General features: G+C 63.3%; 1 protein-coding gene across 1 annotated transcript; it reads left to right on the forward strand.

The window, feature by feature from the left end:
- The first annotated feature begins 888 nt into the window (after positions 1–888).
- On the forward strand, positions 889–25,932 carry COA7 (cytochrome c oxidase assembly factor 7). Its single transcript, XM_072132307.1, has 3 exons — positions 889–1,097; positions 24,504–24,644; positions 25,450–25,932. Exons 1-3 carry the CDS (start codon positions 992–994, stop codon positions 25,896–25,898), a joined length of 696 nt encoding a protein of 231 aa, XP_071988408.1. The 5' UTR covers positions 889–991; the 3' UTR covers positions 25,899–25,932.
- Positions 25,933–26,987: the final 1,055 nt, after the last annotated feature.

Genomic DNA, 26,987 nt, shown 5'->3' on the forward strand with positions numbered 1-26,987 from the left:
TTGTACTCAGAGCCGGCTGGTACAGTATATGTAGTGTATATACAGTATATACTCTCAGCATTACACCCAGGGGTTATTGTGCTCAGAGCCGGCTGGTACAGTATATGTAGTGTATATACAGTATATACTCTCAGCATTAGTCCCAGGGGTTATTGTGCTCAGAGCCGGCTGGTACAGTATATGTAGTGTATATACAGTATATACTCTCAGCATTAGTCCCAGGGGTTATTGTGCTCAGAGCCGGCTGGTGCAGTATATGTAGTGTATATACAGTATATACTCTCAGCATTAGTCCCAGGGGTTATTGTGCTCAGAGCCGGCTGGTACAGTATATGTAGTGTATATACAGTATATACTCTCAGCATTAGACCCAGGGGTTATTGTGCTCAGAGCCGGCTGGTACAGTATATGTAGTGTATATACAGTATATACTCTCAGCATTAGACCCAGGGGTTATTGTGCTCGGAGCCGGCTGGTACAGTATATGTAGTGTATATACAGTATATACTCTCAGCATTAGACCCAGGGGTTATTGTGCTCAGAGCCGGCTGGTACAGTATATGTAGTGTATATACAGTATATACTCTCAGCATTAGTCCCAGGGGTTATTGTGCTCAGAGCCGGCTGGTACAGTATATGTAGTGTATATACAGTATATACTCTCAGCATTAGACCCAGGGGTTATTGTGCTCGGAGCCGGCTGGTACAGTATATGTAGTGTATATACAGTATATACTCTCAGCATTACACCCAGGGGTTATTGTGCTCAGAGCCGGCTGGTACAGTATATGTAGTGTATATACAGTATATACTGCCGGCAGATACAGGGCAATGGGTGACGGTCATTCCATAGACGCACAGCAGGGGGCGCACTGCGCTGTAGTTGTGACAGTTCCGTCTGACGTCATCACTCGGCGCCATGTCGGTGGCTCCTCCATCTGCGTACTTCCGGGTGTAGTGGGCGGGGCCGTGTGACCGCTACACGTGAGCTATGGCCGGGCTGGTGGATTTTAAGAATGAGGATGAAGTGAGGGAATTCCTGGATAATCTGGGCACCGAGTACTCGTATCAGTGTCACCGGGAGAAGGACCCGGATGGTGAGTCCCAGCATGCACCGGGAGCCTCACCGCAAGCGGCAGCAGATCTCAGTGTACGAACCTTTACATGCATCAAATATATATATGACCCCTACACACATACATACATACATACATGACCCCTACATACATACATACATGACCCCTACACACATACATACATGACCCCTACATACCTACATACATACATGACCCCTACACACATACATACATGACCCCTACATACCTACATACATACATGACCCCTACATACCTACATACATACATGACCCCTACATACCTACACACATACATACATACATGACCCCTACATACATACATGACCCCTACATACATACATACATGACCCCTACACACATACATACATACATGACCCCTACATACATACATGACCCCTACATACATACATACATGACCCCTACATACATGACCCCTTCATACCTACATACATGATGGATTGATGGGCAGATGAGGGACGTATATACAGATATAGAAGTTATAGGTAAATGTGTGTGAATCTCATGTGATGCGGCTCGGTGGCGCCTCCTGCTGTCCGTACATTTCCTGCTTGTACCTCGGATTCCTGGAGATTTTAGTTTTCGGTGGATTCTCCTCTTCCCATGAGAGAGAAGAGATTTGTCTCCTGATCCGCAGGAAGAAAGACCTGGTGACCCCCCAGAGCCCCTCTGTGCTGTGCTGCCCAGTACCTGGTGACCCCCCAGAGCCCCTCTGTGCTGTGCTGTCCAGTACCTGGTGACCCCCCAGAGCCCCTCTGTGCTGTGCTGTCCAGTACCTGGTGACCCCCCCAGAGCCCCTCTGTGCTGTGCTGTCCAGTACCTGGTGACCCCCCCCCAGAGCCCCTCTGTGCTGTGCTGTCCAGTACCTGGTGACCCCCCAGAGCCCCTCTGTGCTGTGCTGCCCAGTACCTGGTGACCCCCCCAGAGCCCCTCTGTGCTGTGCTGTCCAGTACCTGGTGACCCCCCCCCAGAGCCCCTCTGTGCTGTGCTGTCCAGTACCTGGTGACCCCCCAGAGCCCCTCTGTGCTGTGCTGTCCAGTACCTGGTGACCCCCCCCCCCCCCCCAGAGCCCCTCTGTGCTGTCCAGTACCTGGTGACCCCCCAGAGCCCCTCTGTGCTGTGCTGTCCAGTACCTGGTGACCCCCCCAGAGCCCCTCTGTGCTGTGCTGTCCAGTACCTGGTGACCCCCCCCCCAGAGCCCCTCTGTGCTGTGCTGTCCAGTACCTGGTGACCCCCCAGAGCCCCTCTGTGCTGTGCTGTCCAGTACCTGGTGACCCCCCCCAGAGCCCCTCTGTGCTGTGCTGTCCAGTACCTGGTGACCCCCCAGAGCCCCTCTGTGCTGTGCTGTCCAGTACCTGGTGACCCTCCCCAGAGCCCCTCTGTGCTGTGCTGTCCAGTACCTGGTGACCCCCCAGAGCCCCTCTGTGCTGTGCTGTCCAGTACCTGGTGACCCTCCCCAGAGCCCCTCTGTGCTGTGCTGTCCAGTACCTGGTGACCCCCCCCCCAGAGCCCCTCTGTGCTGTGCTGTCCAGTACCTGGTGACCCCCAGAGCCCCTCTGTGCTGTGCTGTCCAGTACCTGGTGACCCTCCCCAGAGCCCCTCTGTGCTGTGCTGTCCAGTACCTGGTGACCCCCCAGAGCCCCTCTGTGCTGTCCAGTACCTGGTGACCCCCCAGAGCCCCTCTGTGCTGTGCTGTCCAGTACCTGGTGACCCCCCCCCCCCCCAGAGCCCCTCTGTGCTGTGCTGTCCAGTACCTGGTGACCCCCCCCAGAGCCCCTCTGTGCTGTGCTGTCCAGTACCTGGTGACCCCCCAGAGCCCCTCTGTGCTGTGCTGTCCAGTACCTGGTGACCCCCCCAGAGCCCCTCTGTGCTGTGCTGTCCAGTACCTGGTGACCCCCCAGAGCCCCTCTGTGCTGTGCTGTCCAGTACCTGGTGACCCCCCCAGAGCCCCTCTGTGCTGTGCTGTCCAGTACCTGGTGACCCCCCCAGAGCCCCTCTGTGCTGTGCTGTCCAGTACCTGGTGACCCCCCAGAGCCTCTCTGTGCTGTGCTGTCCAGTACCTGGTGACCCCCCAGAGCCCCTCTGTGCTGTCCAGTACCTGGTGACCCCCCAGAGCCCCTCTGTGCTGTGCTGTCCAGTACCTGGTGACCCCCCCCCCCCAGAGCCCCTCTGTGCTGTGCTGTCCAGTACCTGGTGACCCCCCCCAGAGCCCCTCTGTGCTGTGCTGTCCAGTACCTGGTGACCCCCCCAGAGCCCCTCTGTGCTGCGCTGTCCAGTACCTGGTGACCCCCCCCCAGAGCCCCTCTGTGCTGTGCTGTACCTGGTGACCCCCCCCAGAGCCCTCTGTGCTGTGCTGTCCAGTACCTGGTGACCCCCCCAGAGCCCCTCTGTGCTGTGCTGTCCAGTACCTGGTGACCCCCCCCCAGAGCCCCTCTGTGCTGTGCTGTCCAGTACCTGGTGACCCCCCAGAGCCCCTCTGTGCTGTGCTGTCCAGTACCTGGTGACCCCCCCAGAGCCCCTCTGTGCTGTGCTGTCCAGTACCTGGTGACCCCCCCAGAGCCCCTCTGTGCTGTCCAGTACCTGGTGACCCCCCAGAGCCCCTCTGTGCTGTGCTGTCCAGTACCTGGTGACCCCCCAGAGCCCCTCTGTGCTGTGCTGTCCAGTACCTGGTGACCCCCCAGAGCCCCTCTGTGCTGTGCTGTCCAGTACCTGGTGACCCCCCAGAGCCCCTCTGTGCTGTGCTGCCCAGTACCTGGTGACCCCCCCCAGAGCCCCTCTGTGCTGTGCTGTCCAGTACCTGGTGACCCCCCAGAGCCCCTCTGTGCTGCGCTGTCCAGTACCTGGTGACCCTCCAGAGCCCCTCTGTGCTGTGCTGTCCAGTACCTGGTGACCCCCCAGAGCCCCTCTGTGCTGTGCTGTCCAGTACCTGGTGACCCCCCCCAGAGCCCCTCTGTGCTGTGCTGTCCAGTACCTGGTGACCCCCCCCCCAGAGCCCCTCTGTGCTGCGCTGTCCAGTACCTGGTGACCCCCCCCAGAGCCCCTCTGTGCTGTGCTGTCCAGTACCTGGTGACCCCCCAGAGCCCCTCTGTGCTGTGCTGTCCAGTACCTGGTGACCCCCCCAGAGCCCCTCTGTGCTGTGCTGTCCAGTACCTGGTGACCCCCCCCAGAGCCCCTCTGTGCTGTGCTGTCCAGTGCCTGGTGACCCCCCCAGAGCCCCTCTGTGCTGTGCTGTCCAGTACCTGGTGACCCCCCCCCCCAGAGCCCCTCTGTGCTGTCCAGTACCTGGTGACCCCCCCAGAGCCCCTCTGTGCTGCGCTGTCCAGTACCTGGTGACCCTCCAGAGCCCCTCTGTGCTGCGCTGTCCAGTACCTGGTGACCCCCCAGAGCCCCTCTGTGCTGTGCTGTCCAGTACCTGGTGACCCCCCAGAGCCCCTCTGTGCTGTGCTGTCCAGTACCTGGTGACCCCCCCCCAGAGCCCCTCTGTGCTGTGCTGTCCAGTACCTGGTGACCCCCCAGAGCCCCTCTGTGCTGTGCTGTCCAGTACCTGGTGACCCCCCCCAGAGCCCCTCTGTGCTGTGCTGTCCAGTACCTGGTGACCCCCCAGAGCCCCTCTGTGCTGTGCTGTCCAGTACCTGGTGACCCCCCCCCCCCCCCAGAGCCCCTCTGTGCTGTCCAGTACCTGGTGACCCCCCAGAGCCCCTCTGTGCTGTGCTGTCCAGTTCCTGGTGACCCCCCAGAGCCCCTCTGTGCTGTCCAGTACCTGGTGACCCCCCAGAGCCCCTCTGTGCTGCGCTGTCCATTACCTGGTGACCCCCCAGAGCCCCTCTGTGCTGTCCAGTACCTGGTGACCCCCCAGAGCCCCTCTGTGCTGTGCTGTCCAGTACCTGGTGACCCCCCCCCCCCCCAGAGCCCCTCTGTGCTGTGCTGTCCAGTACCTGGTGACCCCCCAGAGCCCCTCTGTGCTGTGCTGTCCAGTACCTGGTGACCCCCCCAGAGCCCCTCTGTGCTGTGCTGTCCAGTACCTGGTGACCCCCCAGAGCCCCTCTGTGCTGTGCTGTCCAGTACCTGGTGACCCTCCCCAGAGCCCCTCTGTGCTGTGCTGTCCAGTACCTGGTGAAACCCCCCCCCAGAGCCCTTCTGTGCTGTCCAGTACCTGGTGACCCCCCAGAGCCCCTCTGTGCTGCCCAGTACCTGGTGACCCCCCAGAGCCCCTCTGTGCTGTGCTGTCCAGTACCTGGTGACCCCCCCCAGAGCCCCTCTGTGCTGTGCTGTCCAGTACCTGGTGACCCCCCAGAGCCCCTCTGTGCTGTGCTGTCCAGTACCTGGTGACCCCCCCCCCAGAGCCCCTCTGTGCTGTGCTGTCCAGTACCTGGTGACCCCCCCCCAGAGCCCCTCTGTGCTGTGCTGTCCAGTACCTGGTGACCCCCCCCCAGAGCCCCTCTGTGCTGTGCTGTCCAGTACCTGGTGACCCCCCCCCAGAGCCCCTCTGTGCTGTGCTGTCCAGTACCTGGTGACCCCCCAGAGCCCCGCTGTGCTGTCCAGTACCTGGTGACCCCCCAGAGCCCCTCTGTGCTGTCCAGTACCTGGTGACCCCCCAGAGCCCCTCTGTGCTGTGCTGTCCAGTACCTGGTGACCCCCCAGAGCCCCTCTGTGCTGTGCTGTCCAGTACCTGGTGACCCCCCCAGAGCCCCTCTGTGCTGTGCTGTCCAGTACCTGGTGACCCCCCCCCCAGAGCCCCTCTGTGCTGTACCTGGTGACCCCCCCAGAGCCCCTCTGTGCTGTGCTGTCCAGTACCTGGTGACCCCCCCAGAGCCCCTCTGTGCTGTGCTGTCCAGTACCTGGTGACCCCCCCAGAGCCCCTCTGTGCTGTGCTGTCCCAGTACCTGGTGACCCCCAGAGCCCCTCTGTGCTGTGCTGTCCAGTACCTGGTGACCCCCCCCAGAGCCCCTCTGTGCTGTGCTGTCCAGTACCTGGTGACCCCCCGCAGAGCCCCTCTGTGCTGTGCTGTCCAGTACCTGGTGACCCCCCAGAGCCCCTCTGTGCTGTGCTGTCCAGTACCTGGTGACCCCCCCCCCCAGAGCCCCTCTGTGCTGTGCTGTCCAGTACCTGGTGACCCCCCAGAGCCCCTCTGTGCTGTGCTGTCCAGTACCTGGTGACCCCCAAGAGCCCCTCTGTGCTGTTCTGTCCAGTACCTGGTGACCCCCCAGAGCCCATCTGTGCTGTGCTGTCCAGTACCTGGTGACCCCCCCAGAGCCCCTCTGTGCTGTGCTGTCCAGTACCTGGTGACCCCCCAGAGCCCCTCTGTGCTGTGCTGTCCAGTACCTGGTCACCCCCCAGAGCCCCTCTGTGCTGTGCTGTCCAGTACCTGGTGACCCCCCCAGAGCCCCTCTGTGCTGTGCTGTCCAGTACCTGGTGACCCCCCGGAGCCCCTCTGTGCTGTGCTGTGCTGTGCTGTCCAGTACCTGGTGACCCCCCGGAGCCCCTCTGTGCTGTGCTGTCCAGTACCTGGTGACCCCCAGAGCCCCTCTGTGCTGTGCTGTCCAGTACCTGGTGACCCCCCCAGAGCCCCTCGTGTATGTGCTGCTGTCCAGTACCTGGTGACCCCCCAGAGCCCTCTGTGCTGTGCTGTCCAGTACCTGGTGACCCCCCAGAGCCCCTCTGTGCTGTGCTGTCCAGTACCTGGTGACCCCCCAGAGCCCCTCTGTGCTGTGCTGTCCAGTACCTGGTGACCCCCCAGAGCCCCCTCAGGTGATATGTGCTGTGCTGTCCAGTACCTGGTGACCCCCCAGAGCCCTCTGTGCTGTGCTGTCCAGTACCTGGTGACCCCCCAGAGCCCCTCTGTGCTGTGCTGTCCAGTACCTGGTGACCCCCCAGAGCCCCTCTGTGCTGTGCTGTCCAGTACCTGGTGACCCCCCAGAGCCCCTCTGTGCTGTGCTGTCCAGTACCTGGTGACCCCCCAGAGCCCCTCTGTGCTGTGCTGTCCAGTACCTGGTGACCCCCCAGAGCCCCTCTGTGCTGTGCTGTCCAGTACCTGGTGACCCCCCAGAGCCCCTCTGTGCTGTCCAGTACCTGGTGACCCCCCAGAGCCCCTCTGTGCTGTGCTGTCCAGTACCTGGTGACCCCCCAGAGCCCCTCTGTGCTGTGCTGTCCAGTACCTGGTGACCCCCCCCAGAGCCCCTCTGTGCTGTGCTGTCCAGTACCTGGTGACCCCCCAGAGCCCCTCTGTGCTGTGCTGTCCAGTACCTGGTGACCCCCCAGAGCCCCTCTGTGCTGTGCTGTCCAGTACCTGGTGACCCCCCCCAGAGCCCCTCTGTGCTGTGCTGTCCAGTACCTGGTGACCCCCCAGAGCCCCTCTGTGCTGTGCTGTCCAGTACCTGGTGACCCCCCCAGAGCCCCTCTGTGCTGTGCTGTCCAGTACCTGGTGACCCCCCAGAGCCCCTCTGTGCTGTGCTGTCCAGTACCTGGTGACCCCCCCCCAGAGCCCCTGCTGTGCTGTCCAGTACCTGGTGACCCCCCAGAGCCCCTCTGTGCTGTGCTGTCCAGTACCTGGTGACCCCCCAGAGCCCCTCTGTGCTGCGCTGTCCAGTACCTGGTGACCCCCCCCCCCAGAGCCCCTCTGTGCTGCCCAGTACCTGGTGACCCCCCAGAGCCCCGCTGTGCTGTCCAGTACCTGGTGACCCCCCAGAGCCCCTCTGTGCTGTCCAGTACCTGGTGACCCCCCAGAGCCCCTCTGTGCTGTGCTGTCCAGTACCTGGTGACCCCCCCCCCCCCAGAGCCCCTCTGTGCTGTACCTGGTGACCCCCCAGAGCCCCTCTGTGCTGTACCTGGTGACCCCCCCAGAGCCCCTCTGTGCTGTGCTGTCCAGTACCTGGTGACCCCCCCCCCCCCAGAGCCCCTCTGTGCTGTACCTGGTGAGCCCCTCTGTGCTGTGCTGTCCAGTACCTGGTGACCCCCCAGAGCCCCTCTGTGCTGTGCTGTCCAGTACCTGGTGACCCCCCCAGACCCCTCTGTGCTGTGCTGTCCAGTACCTGGTGACCCCCCCAGAGCCCCTCTGTGCTGTGCTGTCCAGTACCTGGTGACCCCCCCCCCAGAGCCCCTCTGTGCTGTGCTGTCCAGTACCTGGTGACCCCCCAGAGCCCCTCTGTGCTGTGCTGTCCAGTACCTGGTGACCCCCCCAGAGCCCCTCTGTGCTGTGCTGTCCAGTACCTGGTGACCCCCCAGAGCCCCTCTGTGCTGTGCTGTCCAGTACCTGGTGACCCCCCCCCCCCAGAGCCCCTCTGTGCTGTGCTGTCCAGTACCTGGTGACCCCCCAGAGCCCCTCTGTGCTGTGCTGTACAGTACCTGGTGACCCCCCAGAGCCCCTCTGTGCTGTGCTGTCCAGTACCTGGTGACCCCCCAGAGCCCATCTGTGCTGTGCTGTCCAGTACCTGGTGACCCCCCAGAGCCCCTCTGTGCTGTGCTGTCCAGTACCTGGTCACCCCCCAGAGCCCCTCTGTGCTGTGCTGTCCAGTACCTGGTGACCCCCCCAGAGCCCCTCTGTGCTGTGCTGTCCAGTACCTGGTGACCCCCCAGAGCCCCTCTGTGCTGTGCTGTCCAGTACCTGGTGACCCCCCCAGAGCCCCTCTGTGCTGTGCTGTCCAGTACCTGGTGACCCCCCAGAGCCCCTCTGTGCTGTGCTGTCCAGTACCTGGTGACCCCCCCCCCCCCCAGAGCCCCTCTGTGCTGTGCTGTCCAGTACCTGGTCACCCCCCAGAGCCCCTCTGTGCTGTGCTGTCCAGTACCTGGTGACCCCCCCCCCCAGAGCCTCTCTGTGCTGTGCTGTCCAGTACCTGGTGACCCCCCAGAGCCCCTCTGTGCTGCGCTGTCCAGTACCTGGTGACCCCCCAGAGCCCCTCTGTGCTGTGCTGTCCAGTACCTGGTGACCCCCCCAGAGCCCCTCTGTGCTGTGCTGTCCAGTACCTGGTGACCCCCCCAGAGCCCCTCTGTGCTGTGCTGTCCAGTACCTGGTGACCCCCAGAGCCCCTCTGTGCTGTGCTGTCCAGTACCTGGTGACCCCCCAGAGCCCCTCTGTGCTGTGCTGTCCAGTACCTGGTGACCCCCCAGAGCCCCTCTGTGCTGTGCTGTCCAGTACCTGGTGACCCCCCAGAGCCCCTCTGTGCTGTGCTGTCCAGTACCTGGTGACCCCCCAGAGCCCCTCTGTGCTGTCCAGTACCTGGTGACCCCCCAGAGCCCCTCTGTGCTGTGCTGTCCAGTACCTGGTGACCCCCCCCCAGACCCCCTCTGTGCTGTGCTGTCCAGTACCTGGTCACCCCCCAGAGCCCCTCTGTGCTGTGCTGTACAGTACCTGGTGACCCCCCAGAGCCCCTCTGTGCTGTGCTGTCCAGTACCTGGTGACCCCCCAGAGCCCCTCTGTGCTGTGCTGTCCAGTACCTGGTGACCCCCCAGAGCCCCTCTGTGCTGTGCTGTCCAGTACCTGGTGACCCCCCCAGAGCCCTCTGTGCTGTGCTGTCCAGTACCTGGTGACCCCCCCCCCAGAGCCCCTCTGTGCTGTGCTGTCCAGTACCTGGTGACCCCCCAGAGCCCCTCTGTGCTGTGCTGTCCAGTACCTGGTCACCCCCCAGAGCCCCTCTGTGCTGTCCAGTACCTGGTGACCCCCCAGAGCCCCTCTGTGCTGCGCTGTCCATTACCTGGTGACCCCCCAGAGCCCCTCTGTGCTGTCCAGTACCTGTGACCCCCCAGAGCCCCTCTGTGCTGTGCTGTCCAGTACCTGGTGACCCCCCCCCCCCCCCAGAGCCCCTCTGTGCTGTGCTGTCCAGTACCTGGTGACCCCCCAGAGCCCCTCTGTGCTGTGCTGTCCAGTACCTGGTGACCCCCCAGAGCCCCTCTGTGCTGTGCTGTCCAGTACCTGGTGACCCCCCCAGAGCCCCTCTGTGCTGTGCTGTCCAGTACCTGGTGACCCCTCCCCAGAGCCCCTCTGTGCTGTGCTGTCCAGTACCTGGTGACCCCCCCCCCAGAGCCCCTCTGTGCTGTCCAGTACCTGGTGACCCCCCAGAGCCCCTCTGTGCTGTGCTGTCCAGTACCTGGTGACCCCCCCAGAGCCCCTCTGTGCTGCGCTGTCCAGTACCTGGTGACCCCCCCCCCCCCAGAGCCCCTCTGTGCTGTCCAGTACCTGGTGACCCCCCAGAGCCCCTCTGTGCTGTGCTGTCCAGTACCTGGTGACCCCCCAGAGCCCCTCTGTGCTGTGCTGTCCAGTACCTGGTGACCCCCCCCCCCCCAGAGCCCCTCTGTGCTGTGCTGTCCAGTACCTGGTCACCCCCCAGAGCCCCTCTGTGCTGTGCTGTCCAGTACCTGGTGACCCCCCCCCCCCAGAGCCTCTCTGTGCTGTGCTGTCCAGTACCTGGTGACCCCCCAGAGCCCCTCTGTGCTGCGCTGTCCAGTACCTGGTGACCCCCCAGAGCCCCTCTGTGCTGTGCTGTCCAGTACCTGGTGACCCCCCCAGAGCCCCTCTGTGCTGTGCTGTCCAGTACCTGGTGACCCCCCAGAGCCCCTCTGTGCTGTGCTGTCCAGTACCTGGTGACCCCCCAGAGCCCCTCTGTGCTGTGCTGTCCAGTACCTGGTGACCCCCCAGAGCCCCTCTGTGCTGTGCTGTCCAGTACCTGGTGACCCCCCAGAGCCCCTCTGTGCTGTGCTGTCCAGTACCTGGTGACCCCCCAGAGCCCCTCTGTGCTGTGCTGTCCAGTACCTGGTGACCCCCCAGAGCCCCTCTGTGCTGTCCAGTACCTGGTGACCCCCCAGAGCCCCTCTGTGCTGTGCTGTCCAGTACCTGGTGACCCCCCCCCCCCCCCCCCCCAGAGCCCCTCTGTGCTGTCCAGTACCTGGTGACCCCCCCAGAGCCCCTCTGTGCTGTGCTGTCCAGTACCTGGTGACCCCCCCCAGAGCCCCTCTGTGCTGTGCTGTCCAGTACCTGGTGACCCCCCAGAGCCCCTCTGTGCTGTCCAGTACCTGGTGACCCCCAGAGCCCTCTGTGCTGTGCTGTCCAGTACCTGGTGACCCCCCAGAGCCCCTCTGTGCTGTGCTGTCCAGTACCTGGTGACCCCCCAGAGCCCCTCTGTGCTGTGCTGTCCAGTACCTGGTGACCCTCCCCAGAGCCCCTCTGTGCTGTGCTGTCCAGTACCTGGTGACCCCCCCCCCAGAGCCCCTCTGTGCTGTCCAGTACCTGGTGACCCCCCAGAGCCCCTCTGTGCTGTGCTGTCCAGTACCTGGTGACCCCCCCCCAGAGCCCCTCTGTGCTGCCCAGTACCTGGTGACCCCCCAGAGCCCCTCTGTGCTGTGCTGTCCAGTACCTGGTGACCCCCCCCAGAGCCCCTCTGTGCTGTGCTGTCCAGTACCTGGTGACCCCCCCCCAGAGCCCCTCTGTGCTGTGCTGTCCAGTACCTGGTGACCCCCCCCCAGAGCCCCTCTGTGCTGTGCTGTCCAGTACCTGGTGACCCCCCAGAGCCCCTCTGTGCTGTGCTGTCCAGTACCTGGTGACCCCCCCAGAGCCCTCTGTGCTGTGCTGTCCAGTACCTGGTGACCCCCCAGAGCCCCTCTGTGCTGTGCTGTCCAGTACCTGGTGACCCCCCAGAGCCCCTCTGTGCTGTGCTGTCCAGTACCTGGTGACCCCCCAGAGCCCCTCTGTGCTGTGCTGTCCAGTACCTGGTGACCCCCCAGAGCCCCTCTGTGCTGTGCTGTCCAGTACCTGGTGACCCCCAGAGCCCCTCTGTGCTGTGCTGTCCAGTACCTGGTGACCCCCAGAGCCCCTCTGTGCTGTCCAGTACCTGGTGACCCCCCAGAGCCCCTCTGTGCTGTGCTGTCCAGTACCTGGTGACCCCCCCCCCCAGAGCCCCTCTGTGCTGTCCAGTACCTGGTGACCCCCCAGAGCCCCTCTGTGCTGTGCTGTCCAGTACCTGGTGACCCCCCCCCCCAGAGCCCCTCTGTGCTGTGCTGTCCAGTACCTGGTGACCCCCCAGAGCCCCTCTGTGCTGTCCAGTACCTGGTGACCCCCCAGAGCCCCTCTGTGCTGTGCTGTCCAGTACCTGGTGACCCCCCCAGAGCCCCTCTGTGCTGTGCTGTCCAGTACCTGGTGACCCCCCAGAGCCCCTCTGTGCTGTGCTGTCCAGTACCTGGTGACCCTCCCCAGAGCCCCTCTGTGCTGTGCTGTCCAGTACCTGGTGACCCCCCCCCCCAGAGCCCCTCTGTGCTGTCCAGTACCTGGTGACCCCCAGAGCCCCTCTGTGCTGTGCTGTCCAGTACCTGGTGACCCCCCCCAGAGCCCCTCTGTGCTGCCCAGTACCTGGTGACCCCCCAGAGCCCCTCTGTGCTGTGCTGTCCAGTACCTGGTGACCCCCCCCAGAGCCCCTCTGTGCTGTGCTGTCCAGTACCTGGTGACCCCCCCCAGAGCCCCTCTGTGCTGTGCTGTCCAGTACCTGGTGACCCCCCCCCAGAGCCCCTCTGTGCTGTGCTGTCCAGTACCTGGTGACCCCCCAGAGCCCCTCTGTGCTGTGCTGTCCAGTACCTGGTGACCCCCCCCCAGAGCCCCTCTGTGCTGTGCTGTCCAGTACCTGGTGACCCCCCCAGAGCCCCTCTGTGCTGTGCTGTCCAGTACCTGGTGACCCCCCCCCCCAGAGCCCCTCTGTGCTGTACCTGGTGACCCCCCAGAGCCCCTCTGTGCTGTACCTGGTGACCCCCCCAGAGCCCCTCTGTGCTGTGCTGTCCAGTACCTGGTGACCCCCCCCCCAGAGCCCCTCTGTGCTGTACCTGGTGACCCCCCAGAGCCCCTCTGTGCTGTGCTGTCCAGTACCTGGTGACCCCCCCAGAGCCCTCTGTGCTGTGCTGTCCAGTACCTGGTGACCCCCCAGAGCCCCTCTGTGCTGTGCTGTCCAGTACCTGGTGACCCCCCAGAGCCCCTCTGTGCTGTGCTGTCCAGTACCTGGTGACCCCCCCAGAGCCCCTCTGTGCTGTGCTGTCCAGTACCTGGTGACCCCCCAGAGCCCCTCTGTGCTGTGCTGTCCAGTACCTGGTGACCCCCCCCCCCAGAGCCCCTCTGTGCTGTGCTGTCCAGTACCTGGTGACCCCCCCCCCCCCAGAGCCCCTCTGTGCTGTGCTGTCCAGTACCTGGTGACCCCCCAGAGCCCCTCTGTGCTGTGCTGTACAGTACCTGGTGACCCCCCAGAGCCCCTCTGTGCTGTGCTGTCCAGTACCTGGTGACCCCCCAGAGCCCATCTGTGCTGTGCTGTCCAGTACCTGGTGACCCCCCAGAGCCCCTCTGTGCTGTGCTGTCCAGTACCTGGTCACCCCCCAGAGCCCCTCTGTGCTGTGCTGTCCAGTACCTGGTGACCCCCCCAGAGCCCCTCTGTGCTGTGCTGTCCAGTACCTGGTGACCCCCCAGAGCCCCTCTGTGCTGTGCTGTCCAGTACCTGGTGACCCCCCCAGAGCCCCTCTGTGCTGTGCTGTCCAGTACCTGGTGACCCCCCAGAGCCCCTCTGTGCTGTGCTGTCCAGTACCTGGTGACCCCCCCCCCAGAGCCCCTCTGTGCTGTGCTGTCCAGTACCTGGTCACCCCCCAGAGCCCCTCTGTGCTGTGCTGTCCAGTACCTGGTGACCCCCCCCCCAGAGCCTCTCTGTGCTGTGCTGTCCAGTACCTGGTGACCCCCCAGAGCCCCTCTGTGCTGCGCTGTCCAGTACCTGGTGACCCCCAGAGCCCCTCTGTGCTGTGCTGTCCAGTACCTGGTGACCCCCCCAGAGCCCCTCTGTGCTGTGCTGTCCAGTACCTGGTGACCCTCCAGAGCCCCTCTGTGCTGTGCTGTCCAGTACCTGGTGACCCCCCAGAGCCCCTCTGTGCTGTTGCTGTCCAGTACCTGGTGACCCCCCAGAGCCCCTCTGTGCTGTGCTGTCCAGTACCTGGTGACCCCCCAGAGCCCCTCTGTGCTGTCCAGTACCTGGTGACCCCCCAGAGCCCCTCTGTGCTGTCCAGTACCTGGTGACCCCCCCCCCCCAGAGCCCCTCTGTGCTGTCCAGTACCTGGTGACCCCCCAGAGCCCCTCTGTGCTGTGCTGTCCAGTACCTGGTGACCCCCCCCCCAGAGCCCCTCTGTGCTGTGCTGTCCAGTACCTGGTGACCCCCCAGAGCCCCTCTGTGCTGTCCAGTACCTGGTGACCCCCCAGAGCCCCTCTGTGCTGTGCTGTCCAGTACCTGGTGACCCCCCCAGAGCCCCTCTGTGCTGTGCTGTCCAGTACCTGGTGACCCCCCAGAGCCCCTCTGTGCTGTGCTGTCCAGTACCTGGTGACCCTCCCCAGAGCCCCTCTGTGCTGTGCTGTCCAGTACCTGGTGACCCCCCCCCCCCCAGAGCCCCTCTGTGCTGTCCAGTACCTGGTGACCCCCCAGAGCCCCTCTGTGCTGTGCTGTCCAGTACCTGGTGACCCCCCCCCAGAGCCCCTCTGTGCTGCCCAGTACCTGGTGACCCCCCAGAGCCCCTCTGTGCTGTGCTGTCCAGTACCTGGTGACCCCCCCCCCAGAGCCCCTCTGTGCTGTGCTGTCCAGTACCTGGTGACCCCCCAGAGCCCCTCTGTGCTGTGCTGTCCAGTACCTGGTGACCCCCCCCAGAGCCCCTCTGTGCTGTGCTGTCCAGTACCTGGTGACCCCCCAGAGCCCCTCTGTGCTGTGCTGTCCAGTACCTGGTGACCCCCCCCCAGAGCCCCTCTGTGCTGTGCTGTCCAGTACCTGGTGACCCCCCCAGAGCCCCTCTGTGCTGTGCTGTCCAGTACCTGGTGACCCCCCCCCCCAGAGCCCCTCTGTGCTGTACCTGGTGACCCCCCAGAGCCCCTCTGTGCTGTGCTGTCCAGTACCTGGTGACCCCCCAGAGCCCCTCTGTGCTGTGCTGTCCAGTACCTGGTGACCCCCCAGAGCCCCTCTGTGCTGTGCTGTCCAGTACCTGGTGACCCCCCAGAGCCCCTCTGTGCTGTGCTGTCCAGTACCTGGTGACCCCCCCAGAGCCCCTCTGTGCTGTGCTGTCCAGTACCTGGTGACCCCCCCAGAGCCCCTCTGTGCTGTACCTGGTGACCCCCCAGAGCCCCTCTGTGCTGTGCTGTCCAGTACCTGGTGACCCCCCCAGAGCCCCTCTGTGCTGTGCTGTCCAGTACCTGGTGACCCCCCCAGAGCCCCTCTGTGCTGTGCTGTCCAGTACCTGGTGACCCCCCCAGAGCCCCTCTGTGCTGTGCTGTCCAGTACCTGGTGACCCCCCAGAGCCCCTCTGTGCTGTGCTGTCCAGTACCTGGTGACCCCCCCCCAGAGCCCCTCTGTGCTGTGCTGTCCAGTACCTGGTGACCCCCCCCCCCCAGAGCCCCTCTGTGCTGTGCTGTCCAGTACCTGGTGACCCCCCCCCCAGAGCCCCTCTGTGCTGTGCTGTCCAGTACCTGGTGACCCCCCAGAGCCCCTCTGTGCTGTGCTGTACAGTACCTGGTGACCCCCCAGAGCCCCTCTGTGCTGTGCTGTCCAGTACCTGGTGACCCCCCAGAGCCCATCTGTGCTGTGCTGTCCAGTACCTGGTGACCCCCCAGAGCCCCTCTGTGCTGTGCTGTCCAGTACCTGGTCACCCCCCAGAGCCCCTCTGTGCTGTGCTGTCCAGTACTTGGTGACCCCCCCAGAGCCCCTCTGTGCTGTGCTGTCCAGTACCTGGTGACCCCCCGGAGCCCCTCTGTGCTGTGCTGTCCAGTACCTGGTGACCCCCCCAGAGCCCCTCTGTGCTGTGCTGTCCAGTACCTGGTGACCCCCCAGAGCCCCTCTGTGCTGTGCTGTCCAGTACCTGGTGACCCCCCAGAGCCCCTCTGTGCTGTGCTGTCCAGTACCTGGTGACCCCCCAGAGCCCCTCTGTGCTGTCCAGTACCTGGTGACCCCCCAGAGCCCCTCTGTGCTGTGCTGTCCAGTACCTGGTGACCTTCCCCCCCCCCAGAGCCCCTCTGTGCTGTGCTGTCCAGTACCTGGTGACCCTCCCCAGAGCCCCTCTGTGCTGTGCTGTCCAGTACCTGGTGACCCCCCCCCCCCCAGAGCCCCTCTGTGCTGTCCAGTACCTGGTGACCCCCCAGAGCCCCTCTGTGCTGTGCTGTCCAGTACCTGGTGACCCCCCCCCCCCAGAGCCCCTCTGTGCTGTCCAGTACCTGGTGACCCCCCAGAGCCCCTCTGTGCTGTGCTGTCCAGTACCTGGTGACCTTCCCCCCCCCAGAGCCCCTCTGTGCTGTGCTGTCCAGTACCTGGTGACCCTCCCCAGAGCCCCTCTGTGCTGTGCTGTCCAGTACCTGGTGACCCCCCCCCCCAGAGCCCCTCTGTGCTGTCCAGTACCTGGTGACCCCCCAGAGCCCCTCTGTGCTGTGCTGTCCAGTACCTGGTGACCCCCCAGAGCCCCTCTGTGCTGTGCTGTCCAGTACCTGGTGACCCCCCCCCAGAGCCCCTCTGTGCTGTGCTGTACCTGGTGACCCCCCAGAGCCCCTCTGTGCTGTGCTGTCCAGTACCTGGTGACCCCCCCAGAGCCCCTCTGTGCTGTGCTGCCCAGTACCTGGTGACCCCCCCCCCCAGAGCCCCTCTGTGCTGTGCTGCCCAGTACCTGGTGACCCCCCCCCCCAGAGCCCCTCTGTGCTGTGCTGTCCTGTACCTGGTGACCCCCCAGAGCCCCTCTGTGCTGTGCTGTACCTGGTGACCCCCCAGAGCCCCTCTGTGCTGTGCTGTCCAGTACCTGGTGACCCCCCCCCAGAGCCCCTCTGTGCTGTGCTGTCCAGTACCTGGTGACCCCCCAGAGCCCCTCTGTGCTGTGCTGTCCAGTACCTGGTGACCCCCCAGAGCCCTTCTGTGCTGTGCTGTCCAGTACCTGGTGACCCCCCCAGAGCCCCTCTGTGCTGTGCTGTCCAGTACCTGGTGACCCCCCAGAGCCCCTCTGTGCTGTGCTGTCCAGTACCTGGTGACCCCCCCAGAGCCCCTCTGTGCTGTGCTGTCCAGTACCTGGTGACCCCCCAGAGCCCCTCTGTGCTGTCCAGTACCTGGTGACCCCCCCAGAGCCCCTCTGTGCTGTGCTGCCCAGTACCTGGTGACCCTCCAGAGCCCCTCTGTGCTGTGCTGTCCAGTACCTGGTGACCCCCCCAGAGCCCCTCTGTGCTGTGCTGTCCAGTACCTGGTGACCCCCCCCCCCAGAGCCCCTCTGTGCTGTGCTGTCCAGTACCTGGTGACCCCCCCAGAGCCCCTCTGTGCTGTGCTGTCCAGTACCTGGTGACCCCCCCCCAGAGCCCCTCTGTGCTGTGCTGTCCAGTACCTGGTGACCCCCCCCCCAGAGCCCCTCTGTGCTGTGCTGTCCAGTACCTGGTGACCCCCCCCCAGAGCCCCTCTGTGCTGTGCTGTCCAGTACCTGGTGACCCCCCCCCAGAGCCCCTCTGTGCTGCCCAGTACCTGGTGACCCCCCAGAGCCCCTCTGTGCTGTGCTGTCCAGTACCTGGTGACCCCCCCCCAGAGCCCCTCTGTGCTGTGCTGTCCAGTACCTGGTGACCCCCCCCCAGAGCCCCTCTGTGCTGTGCTGTCCAGTACCTGGTGACCCCCCCCCCAGAGCCCCTCTGTGCTGTGCTGTCCAGTACCTGGTGACCCCCCCAGAGCCCCTCTGTGCTGTGCTGTCCAGTACCTGGTGACCCCCCAGAGCCCCTCTGTGCTGTCCAGTACCTGGTGACCCCCCAGAGCCCCTCTGTGCTGTGCTGTCCAGTACCTGGTGACCCCCCCCCCCAGAGCCCCTCTGTGCTGTCCAGTACCTGGTGACCCCCCAGAGCCCCTCTGTGCTGTGCTGTCCAGTACCTGGTGACCCCCCAGAGCCCCTCTGTGCTGTGCTGTCCAGTACCTGGTGACCCCCCCCCACAGCCCCTCTGTGCTGTGCTGTACCTGGTGACCCCCCAGAGCCCCTCTGTGCTGTGCTGTCCAGTACCTGGTGACCCCCCCCCAGAGCCCCTCTGTGCTGTGCTGTCCAGTACCTGGTGACCCCCCAGAGCCCTTCTGTGCTGTGCTGTCCAGTACCTGGTGACCCCCCCAGAGCCCCTCTGTGCTGTGCTGTCCAGTACCTGGTGACCCCCCCCAGAGCCCCTCTGTGCTGTGCTGTCCAGTACCTGGTGACCCCCCCAGAGCCCCTCTGTGCTGTGCTGTCCAGTACCTGGTGACCCCCCCCCAGAGCCCCTCTGTGCTGTCCAGTACCTGGTGACCCCCCAGAGCCCCTCTGTGCTGTCCAGTACCTGGTGACCCCCCCAGAGCCCCTCTGTGCTGTGCTGTCCAGTACCTGGTGACCCCCCCCCAGAGCCCCTCTGTGCTGTGCTGTCCAGTACCTGGTGACCCCCCCCCCAGAGCCCCTCTGTGCTGTGCTGTCCAGTACCTGGTGACCCCCCCCCAGAGCCCCTCTGTGCTGTGCTGTCCAGTACCTGGTGACCCCCCCCCAGAGCCCCTCTGTGCTGCCCAGTACCTGGTGACCCCCCAGAGCCCCTCTGTGCTGTGCTGTCCAGTACCTGGTGACCCCCCCCCAGAGCCCCTCTGTGCTGTGCTGTCCAGTACCTGGTGACCCCCCAGAGCCCCTCTGTGCTGTGCTGTCCAGTACCTGGTGACCCCCCCCCAGAGCCCCTCTGTGCTGTGCTGTCCAGTACCTGGTGACCCCCCAGAGCCCCTCTGTGCTGTGCTGTCCAGTACCTGGTGACCCCCCCCCCAGAGCCCCTCTGTGCTGTACCTGGTGACCCCCCAGAGCCCCGCTGTGCTGTCCAGTACCTGGTGACCCCCCAGAGCCCCTCTGTGCTGTGCTGTCCAGTACCTGGTGACCCCCCAGAGCCCCTCTGTGCTGTGCTGTCCAGTACCTGGTGACCCCCCCAGAGCCCCTCTGTGCTGTGCTGTCCAGTACATGGTGACCCCCCCCCCAGAGCCCCTCTGTGCTGTACCTGGTGACCCCCCAGAGCCCCTCTGTGCTGTGCTGTCCAGTACCTGGTGACCCCCCAGAGCCCCTCTGTGCTGTGCTGTCCAGTACCTGGTGACCCCCCCAGAGCCCCTCTGTGCTGTGCTGTCCAGTACCTGGTGACCCCCCAGAGCCCCTCTGTGCTGTGCTGTCCAGTACCTGGTGACCCCCCAGAGCCCCTCTGTGCTGTGCTGTCCAGTACCTGGTGACCCCCCACAGCCCCTCTGTGTTGTGCTGTCCAGTACCTGGTGACCCCCCCCCAGAGCCTCTCTGTGCTGTGCTGTCCAGTACCTGGTGACCCCCCCAGAGCCCCTCTGTGCTGTGCTGCCCAGTACCTGGTGACCCCCCCAGAGCCCCTCTGTGCTGTGCTGTCCAGTACCTGGTGACCCCCCAGAGCCCCTCTGTGCTGTGCTGTCCAGTACCTGGTGACCCTCCCCAGAGCCCCTCTGTGCTGTGCTGTCCAGTACCTGGTGACCCCCCAGAGCCCCTCTGTGCTGTGCTGTCCAGTACCTGGTGACCCCCCCAGAGCCCCTCTGTGCTGTGCTGTCCAGTACCTGGTGACCCCCCCCCCCCCCAGAGCCCCTCTGTGCTGTGCTGTCCAGTACCTGCTGACCCCCCCCCCCCAGAGCCCCTCTGTGCTGTGCTGTCCAGTACCTGCTGACCCCCCCCCCCCCAGAGCCCCTCTGTGCTGTGCTGTCCAGTACCTGGTGACCCCCCAGAGCCCCTCTGTGCTGTGCTGTCCAGTACCTGGTGACCCCCCCAGAGCCCCTCTGTGCTGTGCTGTCCAGTACCTGGTGACCCCCCCCCCCCCCAGAGCCCCTCTGTGCTGTGCTGTCCAGTACCTGCTGACCCCCCCCCCCCCAGAGCCCCTCTGTGCTGTGCTGTCCAGTACCTGGTGACCCCCCAGAGCCCCTCTGTGCTGTGCTGTCCAGTACCTGGTGACCCCCCAGAGCCCCTCTGTGCTGTGCTGTCCAGTACCTGGTGACCCCCCAGAGCCCCTCTGTGCTGTGCTGTCCAGTACCTGGTGACCCCCCCAGAGCCCCTCTGTGCTGTGCTGTCCAGTACCTGGTGACCCCCCAGAGCCCCTCTGTGCTGTGCTGTCCAGTACCTGGTGACCCCCCCAGAGCCCCTCTGTGCTGTGCTGTCCAGTACCTGGTGACCCCCCAGAGCCCCTCTGTGCTGTGCTGTCCAGTACCTGGTGACCCCCCCAGAGCCCCTCTGTGCTGTGCTGTCCAGTACCTGGTGACCCCCCAGAGCCCCTCTGTGCTGTGCTGTCCAGTACCTGGTGACCCCCCAGAGCCCCTCTGTGCTGTGCTGTCCAGTACCTGGTGACCCCCCACAGCCCCTCTGTGCTGTGCTGTCCAGTACCTGGTGACCCCCCAGAGCCCCTCTGTGCTGCTCTGTCCAGTACCTGGTGACCCCCCAGAGCCCCTCTGTGCTGTGCTGTCCAGTACCTGGTGACCCCCCAGAGCCCCTCTGTGCTGTGCTGTCCAGTACCTGGTGACCCCCCCAGAGCCCCTCTGTGCTGTGCTGTCCAGTACCTGGTGACCCCCCAGAGCCCCTCTGTGCTGTGCTGTCCAGTACCTGGTGACCCCCCAGAGCCCCTCTGTGCTGTGCTGCCCAGTACCTGGTGACCCCCCAGAGCCCCTCTGTGCTGCCCAGTACCTGGTGACCCCCCAGAGCCCCTCTGTGCTGTGCTGTCCAGTACCTGGTGACCCCCCAGAGCCCCTCTGTGCTGTCCAGTACCTGGTGACCCCCCACAGCCCCTCTGTGCTGTGCTGTCCAGTTCCTGGTGACCCCCCAGAGCCCCTCTGTGCTGTGCTGCCCAGTACCTGGTGACCCTCCAGAGCCCCTCTGTGCTGTGCTGTCCAGTACCTGGTGACCCCCCCAGAGCCCCTCTGTGCTGTGCTGTCCAGTACCTGGTGACCCCCCAGAGCCCCTCTGTGCTGTGCTGTCCAGTACCTGGTGACCCCCCAGAGCCCCTCTGTGCTGCGCTGTCCAGTACCTGGTGACCCCCCCCCCAGAGCCCCTCTGTGCTGCGCTGTCCAGTACCTGGTGACCCTCCAGAGCCCCTCTGTGCTGTGCTGTCCAGTACCTGGTGACCCCCCAGAGCCCCTCTGTGCTGCTCTGTCCAGTACCTGGTGACCCCCCAGAGCCCCTCTGTGCTGTGCTGTCCTGTACCTGGTGACCCCCCAGAGCCCCTCTGTGCTGTGCTGTCCAGTACCTGGTGACCCCCCCAGAGCCCCTCTGTGCTGTGCTGTGCAGTACCTGGTGACCCCCCCAGAGCCCCTCTGTGCTGTGCTGTCCAGTACCTGGTGACCCCCCAGAGCCCCTCTGTGCTGCGCTGTCCAGTACCTGGTGACCCCCCCAGAGCCCCTCTGTGCTGCGCTGTCCAGTACCTGGTGACCCTCCAGAGCCCCTCTGTGCTGTGCTGTCCAGTACCTGGTGACCCCCCCAGAGCCCCTCTGTGCTGTGCTGTCCAGTACCTGGTGACCCCCCCAGAGCCCCTCTGTGCTGTGCTGTCCAGTACCTGGTGACCCCCCAGAGCCCCTCTGTGCTGCGCTGTCCAGTACCTGGTGACCCCCCAGAGCCCCTCTGTGCTGCGCTGTCCAGTACCTGGTGACCCCCCCAGAGCCCCTCTGTGCTGTGCTGTCCAGTACCTGGTGACCCCCCAGAGCCCCTCTGTGCTGTGCTGCCCAGTACCTGGTGACCCCCCCCCAGAGCCCCTCTGTGCTGCGCTGTCCAGTACCTGGTGACCCCCCAGAGCCTCTCTGTGCTGTGCTGTCCAGTACCTGGTGACCCCCCAGAGCCCCTCTGTGCTGTGCTGCCCAGTACCTGGTGACCCCCCAGAGCCCCTCTGTGCTGTGCTGCCCAGTACCTGGTGACCCCCCAGAGCCCCTCTGTGCTGTGCTGCCCAGTACCTGGTGACCCCCCAGAGCCCCTCTGTGCTGTGCTGTCCAGTACCTGGTGACCCCCCAGAGCCCCTCTGTGCTGTGCTGTCCAGTACCTGGTGACCCCCCAGAGCCCCTCTGTGCTGTGCTGTCCAGTACCTGGTGACCCCCCAGAGCCCCTCTGTGCTGTGCTGTCCAGTACCTGGTGACCCCCCAGAGCCCCTCTGTGCTGTGCTGTCCAGTACCTGGTGACCCCCCAGAGCCCCTCTGTGCTGTGCTGTCCAGTACCTGGTGACCCCCCCAGAGCCCCTCTGTGCTGTGCTGTCCAGTACCTGGTGACCCCCCAGAGCCCCTCTGTGCTGTGCTGTCCAGTACCTGGTGACCCCCCCCCAGAGCCCCTCTGTGCTGTGCTGTCCAGTACCTGGTGACCCCCCAGAGCCCCTCTGTGCTGTGCTGTCCAGTACCTGGTGACCCTCCCCAGAGCCCCTCTGTGCTGTGCTGTCCAGTACCTGGTGACCCCCCAGAGCCCCTCTGTGCTGTGCTGTCCAGTACCTGGTGACCCCCCAGAGCCCCTCTGTGCTGTGCTGTCCAGTACCTGGTGACCCCCCCCAGAGCCCATCTGTGCTGTGCTGTCCAGTACCTGGTGACCCTCCCCAGAGCCCCTCTGTGCTGTGCTGTCCAGTACCTGGTGACCCCCCAGAGCCCCTCTGTGCTGTGCTGTCCAGTACCTGGTGACCCCCCAGAGCCCCTCTGTGCTGTGCTGTCCAGTACCTGGTGACCCCCCCCCCAGAGCCCCTCTGTGCTGCCCAGTACCTGGTGACCCCCCCCCAGAGCCCCTCTGTGCTGTGCTGTCCAGTACCTGGTGACCCCCCAGAGCCCCTCTGTGCTGTGCTGTCCAGTACCTGGTGACCCCCCAGAGCCCCTCTGTGCTGTGCTGTCCAGTACCTGGTGACCCCCCCCAGAGCCCCTCTGTGCTGTGCTGTCCTGTACCTGGTGACCCCCCAGAGCCCCTCTGTGCTGTGCTGTCCAGTACCTGGTGACCCCCCAGAGCCCCTCTGTGCTGTGCTGTCCAGTACCTGGTGACCTCCCCAGAGCCCCTCTGTGCTGTGCTGTCCAGTACCTGGTGACCCCCCCAGAGCCCCTCTGTGCTGTGCTGTCCAGTACCTGGTGACCCCCCAGAGCCCCTCTGTGCTGTGCTGTACCTGGTGACCCCCCAGAGCCCCTCTGTGCTGTGCTGTCCAGTACCTGGTGACCCCCCCCCAGAGCCCCTCTGTGCTGTGCTGTCCAGTACCTGGTGACCCCCCAGAGCCCCTCTGTGCTGTGCTGTCCAGTACCTGGTGACCCCCCCCAGAGCCCCTCTGTGCTGTGCTGTCCAGTACCTGGTGACCCCCCAGAGCCCCTCTGTGCTGTGCTGTCCAGTACCTGGTGACCCCCCAGAGCCCCTCTGTGCTGTGCTGTCCAGTACCTGGTGACCCCCCAGAGCCCCTCTGTGCTGCGCTGTCCAGTACCTGGTGACCCCCCCCAGAGCCCCTCTGTGCTGTGCTGTCCAGTACCTGGTGACCCCCCAGAGCCCCTCTGTGCTGTGCTGTCCAGTACCTGGTGACCCCCCCCAGAGCCCCTCTGTGCTGTGCTGTCCAGTACCTGGTGACCCCCCAGAGCCCCTCTGTGCTGTGCTGTCCAGTACCTGGTGACCCCCCCCCAGAGCCCCTCTGTGCTGTGCTGTCCAGTACCTGGTGACCCCCCAGAGCCCCTCTGTGCTGTGCTGTCCAGTACCTGGTGACCCCCCCCAGAGCCCCTCTGTGCTGTGCTGTCCAGTACCTGGTGACCCCCCAGAGCCCCTCTGTGCTGTGCTGTCCAGTACCTGGTGACCCCCCAGAGCCCCTCTGTGCTGTGCTGTCCAGTACCTGGTGACCCCCCAGAGCCCCTCTGTGCTGCGCTGTCCAGTACCTGGTGACCCCCCCCAGAGCCCCTCTGTGCTGTGCTGTCCAGTACCTGGTGACCCCCCAGAGCCCCTCTGTGCTGTGCTGTCCAGTACCTGGTGACCCCCCCCAGAGCCCCTCTGTGCTGTGCTGTCCAGTACCTGGTGACCCCCCAGAGCCCCTCTGTGCTGTGCTGTCCAGTACCTGGTGACCCCCCCCCAGAGCCCCTCTGTGCTGTGCTGTCCAGTACCTGGTGACCCCCCAGAGCCCCTCTGTGCTGTGCTGTCCAGTACCTGGTGACCCCCCCCAGAGCCCCTCTGTGCTGTGCTGTCCAGTACCTGGTGACCCCCCAGAGCCCCTCTGTGCTGTGCTGTCCAGTACCTGGTGACCCCCCCAGAGCCCCTCTGTGCTGTCCAGTACCTGGTGACCCCCCAGAGCCCCTCTGTGCTGTGCTGTCCAGTACCTGGTGACCCCCCAGAGCCCCTCTGTGCTGTGCTGTCCAGTACCTGGTGACCTCCCCAGAGCCCCTCTACCTGCCCTGTACCTACCTGCGGGGTGGTGCCCCCTGACCCTGTGTCTTGTTCCCCCCAGGATGTCATCGTTTAGCCGAGTATCTGGAGAATATAAAGAGAAACTTTGAAGCGGCAGCGAAGGTCCTGAGATATAACTGCGAGCAGAACGAGCACAGCGAGAGCTGCTACAAGCTGGGGGCCTACTACGTCACCGGGAAAGGTAGGTGCTACAGGTTACTATGGGTGACTATAAATTACTATAGGTGAGTTTAGGTTACTATAGACTACTGTAGGTCACTATGGGTGAGTATGGATCACGATGGGTGACTATAAGTTAGTATCAATTACTATGGATCCCTATAGGTGACTATAGGTTAGTATAGATTACTATGGATCACTATAGGTGACTATAGGTTAGTATAGATTAGTATAGCTTACTATGGATCACTATAGGTGACTATAGGTTACTATGGATCACTATAGGTGACTATAGGTTAGTATAGATTACCATGGATCACCATAGGTGACTATAGGTTAGTATAGATTACTATGGATCACTATAGGTGACTATAGGTTAGTATAGATTACTATGGATCACTATAGGTGACTATAGATTAGTATAGATTACTATGGATCACTATAGGTGACTATAGATTACTATGGATCCCTTTAGGTGACTATAGATTACTATGGATCACTATAGGTGACTATAGATTACTATGGATCACTATAGGTTAGTATAGATTACCATGGATCACCATAGGTGACTATAGGTTAGTATAGATTACTATGGATCACTATAGGTGACTATAGGTTAGTATAGATTACTATGGATCACTATAGGTTAGTATAGATTACTATGGATCACTATAGGTTAGTATAGATTACTATGGATCACTATAGGTTAGTATAGATTACTATGGATCACTATAGGTTAGTATAGAGTACTATGGACTTAATAGGGGGGGGGGGCTGACATCATTTTTGGGGTTCCTCTATTTATAAGTTGCTTCTGTCTCCTGCAGGGAATCTCCCGCTGGATCTCGGAGCGGCCAATGATTGTTTTGTGAGGTCCTGCCGGAGGGGGGGGAGGAGGTCCCTGGATTCCTGCCATAACGCGGGGCTCCTGGCGCAGGACGGACGTCTGAATGAGGAGGAAAAACCCGATTTCCCTGCGGCCCGAGACTATTACACCCGGGCCTGCGGGGGAGGGTTTGCCCCAAGCTGCTTCAACCTGAGTGCCCTGTACCTGGAGGGGCCCCCCGGCTTCCCCCGCGACATGGCGCAGGCGCTGAGATATTCGGAGAGGGGCTGTGAGCTGGGACACGTCTGGGCATGTGCCAACGCCAGCCGCATGTACAAACTGGGGGACGGGGTCCGGAAGGACGAGGCCAAGGCCCAAACACTGAAGAACCGGGCGAAAGATCTTCACCGCAAGCAGCAGGAGGCGCCAGAGGTCACATTCGGGACATAGAAGGGAAATACAATAAAATGTAACAAAAACCTCGGCCCCTCCCTGCGTCTCCTCCGTGGATCTGCCAGGGGGCGGGGTCTGTGCCGGGTGGGGGGCGGGGTCTGTGCCGGGTGAAGGGCGGGGTCTGTGCCGGGTGGGGGGCGGGGTCTGTGCCGGGTGGGGGGCGGGGTCTGTGCTGGGCGGGCTGCTGGTTACTGGGATAAACCTTAAAGGGGTCGTCTACTTTGAGGAAATAATTAATATTGTTTGTGATGAAAAGTTCCACAATTTTTCAGTATAATTTCTGTATCTTGGAGCTTTTCTGCTTCCTGTCATTCTATAGGAAACTTCATTGTTATAATACAACGAGCCGTGCACCTGTGTGACATCACATGACCAGGGATATAATGAGCCGTGCACCTGTGTGACATCACATGACCGGGGATATAATGAGCCGTGCACCTGTGTGACATCACATGACCCGGGATATTACGAGCCGTGCACCTGTGTGACATCACATGACCGGGGATATAACGAGCCGTGCACCTGTGTGACATCACATGACCGGGGATATAACGAGCCGTGCACCTGTGTGACATCACATGACCGGGGATATAATGAGCCGTGCACCTGTGTGACATCACATGACCAGGGATATAACGAGCCGTGCACCTGTGTGACATCACATGACCAGGGATATAACGAGCCGTGCACCTGTGTGACATCACATGACCGGGGATATAACGAGCCGTGAACCTGTGTGACATCACATGACCGGGGATATTACGAGCCGTGCACCTGTGTGACATCACATGACCGGGGATATAACGAGCCGTGCACCTGTGTGACATCACATGACCGGGGATATAACGAGCCGTGCACCTGTGTGACATCACATGACCGGGGATATAACGAGCCGTGCACCTGTGTGACATCACATGACCGGGGATATAATGAGCCGTGCACCTGTGTGACATCACATGACCAGGGATATAACAAGCCGTGCACCTGTGTGACATCACATGACCAGGGATATAACGAGCCGTGCACCTGTGTGACATCACATGACCAGGGATATAACGAGCCGTGCACCTGTGTGACATCACATGA

This window comes from Engystomops pustulosus, unplaced genomic scaffold, assembly GCF_040894005.1.
Source record: "Engystomops pustulosus unplaced genomic scaffold, aEngPut4.maternal MAT_SCAFFOLD_360, whole genome shotgun sequence".
Lineage (NCBI taxonomy): Eukaryota > Metazoa > Chordata > Amphibia > Anura > Leptodactylidae > Engystomops > Engystomops pustulosus.